Below are 8378 nucleotides of genomic sequence, written 5' to 3'. Positions count from 1 at the left end.
TCTCACTCACACTAACTCTCACACTCACTCTCACACTCACTCTCACTCACACTCACACTCACTCTCACACTCACTCTCCCTCTCACACTCACTCTCACACCCACACTCGATCTCACTCTCACTCTCGCACTCACTCTAACACTCACTCTCACTCTCACACTCACACTCACACTCACTCTCACATTCACACTCACTCTCACGCTCACTCGAACACTCACTCTCACATTCACACTCACTCTCACACTCACACTCAGTCTCACACTCAAACTTACACTCACTCTCACACTCACTCTCACTCTCACTCTCACACTCACACTCACACTCACACTCACACTCACACTCACACTCACTCTCCCTCTCCCTCTCACACTCACTCTCACACCTCACTCGATCTCACTCTCACTCTCACACTCACTCTAACACTCACTCTCACATTCACTCTCACATTCACTCTCACTCTCACACTCAGTCTCACACTCACACTCACACTCACTCTCACTATCACACTTACACTCTATCTCACTCTCACTCTCACACTCACACTCACTCTCACTCTCACTCTCACACTCACTCACTCTCACTCACTCACTCTCTCACACCCACACTCACACCCACACTCACACTCACACTCACACTCGCTCTTACTCTCACACTCGCTCTCACACTCACACTCGCACTCGATCTCACTCTCACACTCACACTCACACTCACTCTCACTATCAGACTCACACTCACTCTCACTCTCACTCTCACTCTCACTCTCACTCTCACTCTCACTCTCACTCTCACACTCAGTCTCACACTCACACTCACTCACTCTGACTCTCACACTCGCTCTCACACTCACACTCACACTCGCACTCGATCTCACTCTCACTCTCACTCTCACACTCACTCTCACATTCACTCTCACATTCACACTCAGTCTCACACTCAGTCTCACACTCACACTCACACTCACTCTCACTCTGACTCTGACTCTCACACTCACTCTCACACTCGCACTCGATCTCACTCTCACACTCACTCTCACACTCACACTCGATCTCACTCTCACACTCACTCTCACACTCACTCTCCCTCTCACACTCACTCTCACATTCACTCTCACTCTCACTCTCACACTCAGTCTCACACTCACACTCACACTCACTCTCACTCTCACACTCACTCTGACTCTCACACACACTCTGACTCTCACACTCACTCTCACACTCACACTCACACTCACACTCGATCTCACTCTCACTCTCACACTCACTCTCACACTCACTCTCACTCTCACACTCACACTTACACTCACACTCACTCTCATCCATTCTCCCTTCCTCTCCTCCCCCTTCCCTTCCCCTCCACCTCCCTCCCCCCCCCCTCCCTCCCCTCCATTTTCCTCCTCCTCCACCTCCATCTCCTTCAACCTCCATCTCCTTCAACCTCCATCTCCTTCAACGTCCATCTCCTTCCACCTACATCTCCCTCCTTCTCCATCTCCCTCCCCCATCTCCCTCCCCTCCATCTCCCTCCTCCTCCATTCCTCTCCTCTCCATTCATCTCCTCTCCATCTCCCACCGTGCCCTTCATCTCCCTGTCCCTCCTTTTCCCTTACACCCTGATCCTCACTCTCCTTCCCCAACATCTCCCACCCTTCCCTCCCCTCCCCTTCCCTTCCCGTCCACCCCTCCTTCCCCTTCCCTTCCCGTCCACCCCTCCCCTTCCCGTCCACCCCTCCCCTCTCCCTCCCCTCTCCCTCTCCTCTCCCTCTCCCTCCCCTCTCCCTCTCCCTCCCCCTCTCCCTTCACCTCTCCTTCCCCTCTCCCTTCCCCTCTCCCCCTCTCCCTCCCTCTCCCCTCTCCCTCCCCCTCCCCTCTCCTCTCCCCCTCTCCCTCCCCCTCCCCTCTCCCTCCCTCCCCCTCTCCCTCCCCTCCCCTCTCCCTCTCCCTCTCCCTCTCCCCTCTCCCCTCTCCCCTCTCCCCTCTCCCCTTTCCCCTCTCCCCTCTCCCCTCTCCCCTCTCCCCTCTCCCCTCCCCTCTCCCCTCTCCTCCCCTCTCCCTCCCCTCTCCCTCCCCCTCCCCTCTCCCCTCCCCTCCCCCTCCCCTCTCCCTCCCTCTCCCTTCCCCCCTCTCCCCTCTCCCCTCTCCCTCTCCCCTCTCCCCTCTCCTCCCCTCTCCCCTCTCCCCTCCCCTCTCCCTCCCCTCCCCTCTCCCTCCCTCCCCTCCCCTCTCCTCCCCTCCCCTCCCCCTCCCTCCCCTCCCTCCCCCTCCCCTCTCCCCTCCTCCCCTCTCCTCTCTCCCCTCCCCTCTCCCCTCCCCTCCCCCTCCCCTCTCCCCTCCCCTCTCCCTCCTCTCCCTCCCCTCTCCCCTCCCCTCTCCCCTCCCCACTCCCCCTCTTTGCTGCTGCATAAAAAGTTGAAACAATCCTGCAATAGAATGTTCACCACAAATTGAACTTTGATTTTAAATCGTTTTATTTAAACCAATCAGGTGACTAGATTTGTGCTTTGTCAAAAAACGGTCTGAAACGTTGTCTGGCCCAAACGCCAGGGAGGAGCAACAAGCAATAGGAGGAGGATCTCAGTAATGGGAGGAGCTACAGGTAATAGGAGGAGCTGCATTGGTGGAGGAACTCAGTAATGGGAGGAGCTACAAGTAATAGGAGGAGCTGCATTGGTGGAGGAACTCAGTAATGGGAGGAGCTACAAGTGATTGGAGGAGTCAAAACAGCTTGTTTCATGGAACAAAAAGAAGAGAAGAGAAGGAAGCAAGAACAAAAAGAGGAGCTTTGGTACAAGAAGATGCAACATGCAGGTCGATCCAGAGGATGTGAAGGTCTAACTGCACTTGCAGCGTAAGTGCTTGAAAGCATCATCATCATCATTGTCATTCATCTTATAATTTCCAGTCTGACACCATATAATATTGTAAGATTTCTGCAGAAATGATGTTCCACAATGTGATAACACTTATGATCACTGCTGTACAAATTATTTATTGACTTTACCTTTTAACTGTGTTAAATGTCATGAAAATTTACTGAGCTTGTCCCAAGTTTTACATCATTACCCATCTTTAATAAAGATAAAGAAAATATCTCTTCCATGCAGATTGGTGGCTGAATGGGCTGTTCAGGATTCGGAGGAGGCAGCGAGGGTGGCCAGATGTCAGACGAGGCTCCATGAACAGGATGGCTGCACAGGTACCCAATTACAGGGCACCTGGACATGTCAACCTCGACCTTCACCATTCGTTTCTGCAGTCACTGCCACGACATCTTGTGGACAAGACTCCAGATCAAAGTAAGACCTTACTATTGCTGTGGTAATAAAAACAGGTCACCTGTTCCAGTAATAACACTCATTAACCATGTATATACCTGGTGTTGGCCAAATGGGGCCAAAAACGATATTTTGCACGATATCTCAAAAAGACAGATAGATTCGGCTGAAACTTGGTGGACAGGTTGGGTCTGTGACGAGGATGAATCGATTTGATGTTGGTGAAGATCCGTATCCGGATACGAGAATTAATTATTTTTTAAAAAAAGTGATTCTTCACCATTGAGAGATGGGGCCAAACATGATATATAATATGATATCTCAAGAAGTTATGCACGGATTATGACTAAACTAGGTGGATGAGTTGGGTAGGTGACAAGAGCAAGGTGATTCGATTTTGGTTCAGGTTCGGATGCAGATATTTCCTATCAGTGGGATACAAAACGTACACTGTTCAGCCTGGCGGAGGAATCCGCTCTACCGAGTGCCTTTCTAGTTATCTCTGCATTCAGTGCTTTTTATCATAGTATATAAACTGTTTACTGCATTGTTAATTCTTCTTCCATCTCCCTTACCCACAGGGCAGTGCAGAGTGGTCCAGAAGTTGACGACGACCATGATGGGTTTTCTCAGCGTGCTTTGAACAGAGAAGAAAAGGAAGTGAAAAATTCAGAGTTCATGATCAATATCAGGAAAGTGCCAGGAAGTGTAAGTACAAATGAGAAATTTGCAGGTGCAAATGAGCAAATCAAGATAAATGAGCGGAGGAGCGAAGGGTTCGTAAAGCGGAATAAAGTGAAGGAGATTGCTTCGACACTGGAGGAATTTGTAATCAGAGAAAAGCAGGATAGATTGAGAAAATGTCCGACAAACAAAGGAAAAGAAAATCATGCAGGGAAGGGAAATGGACACGAGTCCGAAAGATTGCTGGAAAACAAACAAGGTGGAAATATAAACATAAACAACGTGATTTCGACAAAGATGTGTGGTACATTTAAAAATGGCACTTTGAGATGCAACGGTGGATCCGACGGCAATCGGGTGATCGGCGGTAACTCAGCAAGCGAGGGATGGAAGAATCATCCGATGGAGCGGAATGAGTCACGGAAGAGGTTGGAACCGGAGGGATTGGAGGGAGTGCCAAATGGAAGGCCGGAGGCTGAGTGGCCGTCCAGGTGGATTGAAGGAAATGATGATGGTGAGAGAAGTAATAAAACATGATGGTTTGGACAGAAATGCTTGTCTGGAGGGAAGATAATAACCGATGGAATGAAAAGGCTAATGCACGACCATGTGGATTTAATAGGTGGACGAGGAAGAGTGGAGAGATATGAGAGTAATCATGGAAAAGCTGACCCCGACCTGAAGCCGGCTTTACAAAAGGACAAAAATGTGAATAAACACCTTGATAAGGTAAGGACACCTTCGGAATATGGGGACACCTTGCGAATGTGAGGATACCTTCAGCTTGCATTTCAGGACATGCCGCAGGATCATTACCTCCGCCATCGAAGGTGGAAGGAAGTAATGTTTTCACCCCTTTCTGTCTGTTTGTTTATCTGTTTGTTTGAATGCAGGATATCTCAAAAAGTTGAGGACGGATTCGGATGAAACTTTGTGGACATGTTGGGTGTGTGTGACAAGGAAGAATTGGTTCAATTTTGCTGAAGATCCGAATCCGGATCCAGATATGAGATTTATTTGAAGAAGTGATTCTTCACCATTGAGAGAGAGGGCCAAAAACTAAAATTATCCATGGCATAATATTTGAAAAGGTTATGGAAAGATTATGATGAATGTTGGTGGATGAGTTGGCTTTTGCAGATATTCAAAGAAGAGTGAAATATATTGTCCAACAGAATGATTCGTAACAAACTCATTGAACTTCGAGATGTTTTAGCTGGAATCGATTCCTGGCCCAAATTATAATTTCCTGGAGTGTTGCTTTGCAGGTAGGTTGCTGTATAAAAAGGTGCGCCGTCCCTTGGATGGACATTAAGCTGGATGTTCAGTTTGCTTGCATTAGCTGATGGATGTTAAAGATTCCATGTTGTTCTTGAAGTGCAAGCAAGCTATTACCGGCATGCTGAACAAACTACAAATTCCTGCCACCTTCAGTCTGTTCGTGAAAGACTTGGGCCAAAAACATTCCCCGCCCAACCCTGCAAGATAGGATTAAGTGTAGTCATTGCAGAAGCAGTAGAAGAGCAAATATATATATATATATATATATATATATATATATATATATATATATGTGTGTGTATATGTATATATATATATATGTATATGTATGTGTATATGTATATATATATATATGTATATGTATGTATATATGTATATATGTATGTATATATATATATATATATATATGTATGTATATATATATATATATGTATATATATATATATATATATATATATATATATATATATATATATATATATATATATATGTATATATATATATGTATATGTATATGTATATATATGTATATATATATATATATGTATATATATATATATATATATATATATATATATATATATGTATATGTATATATATATATATATATATATATATATATATATATATATATATATATATATATATATGTATATGTATATATATATATATATATATATATATATATATGTATATATATATATATATATATATATATATATATATATATATATATATATATATGTATATATATATATATATATGTATATATATATATATATATATATATATATATATATGTATATATATATGTATATATATATATATATGTATATATATATATATATATATGTATATATATATGTATATATATATATATATATATATATATATATATATATATATATATATATATATATATATATATATATATATATATATATATATATATATATATATATATATATATATATATATGTATATATATATATATATATATATATATATATATGTATATATATATATATATATATATATATATGTATATATATATATATATATATATATATATATATATATATATATATATATATATATATATGTATATATATATATATATATATATATATATGTATATATATATATATATATATATATATATATATATATATATATATATATATATATATATATGTATATATATATATATATATATATATATATATATATATATATATATATATATATATATATATATATATATATATATATATATATATATATATATATATATATATATATATATATATATATATATATATATATATATATATATATATATATATATATATATATATATATATATATATATATATATATATATGTATATGTATATATATATATATATATATATATATATATATATATATATATATATATATATATATATATGTATATGTATATATATGTGTGTTACAAGAGATAGGGTGCATAAAATAATTACTGTAGTATCTAAGAATATTAAGATCTTGTATATTTTCCCTTCATCCTCCATAGCTGCCTTAATCCTACTTACCAATATAAATAGGAACTCAGAACAAACAAACAAGGTTGGAGTAACATCCAATGCACAATCCACCACCAGCTTGGAGTGAGGTTCCAGGCACTTCCACCACTCTATTAAGTGTCCATGTTCCTCCAGTTATTTCAAACTACTGCTACTTGGATGATCCAAGTGCTTATGCTTCATTCACCAGCCTCGGTGGTGTGATATGGTTGGAGCATCCTCTCTGAGTCTGGGAGGTTGGTTGTTCGAACCCCGGCTAAGTCATACCAAAGATTTTTAACATGGTACGTGCTGCTTCCTTGCTTGCCGCTCAGCATTTAAAAAGGATGGAGCATGGGTATGGAGCAGATAAAGCAAAAAAGGATAGAACTTTGTAGCCACAGGTTGGCAACCATTGCACAGGCTTAATGGGCCTCATGGCCTCCTCCTGCATTGAAGTTCCTTGAAAGGGAAGTCGTATTATAAGTCCCCAACCGGTATCGCCAGAGGGGACTCGAGGTTTCCTGTCCGTCCATCCATCCATCCCACTTGTGGTTTTTTTCAGACACTTTCCCCAGACCCTATAACATATTCAACTGAAACTTGGTACATGGATTTATTATGATAAGTTACAGAACAAGTTTGAGTTTCAGGGAGTTTCATCAATTTTTCACAGTGTTCTACCCTTTTTGGATTGAGAAGATATCACATCGGTAGGGGACATGTATTACAAAGCAATTCTCGCTCTTGTTCTATTAATGATCTCGATCAACAAATTAAGCTTCTCCTGCTTCTGCTTGTGTTTGGCAGCTTGGCTGCCACGTAGCCTTCATTTCTTTGAAGCATGGCTTTGCCACTGATGCTATGCCCATCTACCAGCACACTGGTACTCATTTCACTGACCTCAGAAGGATGACAGACTGAGTCAACCCCACCTGGTGTTAATTCGGAAGTCAACAGGGCTCAAACTCAGGACCCTAAGATCCCAAGCCAGACCAAATTAAGCTGAGGTTGCTTTAACCTGGCTAAGGTGGACATGCGACCTTTACAAGTGGGATGTGCGTGAGTCAAAAAAACAGTGGTCGAGCCAGAATTCCCAAATTTATTATTCAATGAAATCTAAAAACTCGAGCAAATCATATATCTGTGTCAATGTGCACACATTAACTACACAGCAAGACAGCATTCTGTGAGCAGGGATTTAATTAACGGATATTATAATTGCAGGAATTTACAATATCAGTGTTTTGCTGCAGCACATTAATATACATTTGAGACCAAACTACAACACGTACAGATGCGCAACTACACAAACATGTGGGGGGGGGAGGGGGAGAAAATGTGGGAACGCTTACGTTAAAGTGAGTTTATTTCACTAGAAAAAAATACCTGTTCCCTGCTGGAGGGAAGTGCAAGCCCTGCTGCAGACTGGGGGTGAAGAGAAGTGGGGGAGGTGGGGCAAATATATTTTACTGTGCCTAATAATTATTAATAATTATAATTATCCCCCTGTCTGCAGCAGGGCTCAGTAAACCACTTGTACTGCAGCACTTGTACAGGCAAAAATCGGAAGTGGTCTCCCCCCGCCCCCCCTCT

The 8378-nt window shown here is 41.4% G+C and overlaps 1 protein-coding gene across 1 annotated transcript in view; it reads left to right on the top strand.

The window, feature by feature from the left end:
* Positions 1–2569: 2569 nt before the first annotated feature.
* The window catches only part of LOC147030693 (uncharacterized), a 16372-nt gene continuing 10563 nt past the window's right edge, over positions 2570–8378 (top strand). Inside the window, exons 1-4 of the mRNA XM_085874990.1 lie at positions 2570–2844; positions 3101–3292; positions 3853–4469; positions 4578–4684. Coding sequence (XP_085731116.1) covers positions 2729–2844; positions 3101–3292; positions 3853–4469; positions 4578–4684 — 1032 coding nt within the window. The 5' untranslated portion in view covers positions 2570–2728. The remainder of the gene's footprint in view (positions 2845–3100; positions 3293–3852; positions 4470–4577; positions 4685–8378) is intronic.

This window comes from Eptatretus burgeri, chromosome 3 (assembly GCF_056783735.1).
Source record: "Eptatretus burgeri isolate ZD-2024b chromosome 3, Ebu_testis_v1, whole genome shotgun sequence".
Lineage (NCBI taxonomy): Eukaryota > Metazoa > Chordata > Myxini > Myxiniformes > Myxinidae > Eptatretus > Eptatretus burgeri.
Note: the sequence above shows the minus strand (reverse complement) of the source record. Positions and strands in the feature narration are given on the sequence as shown.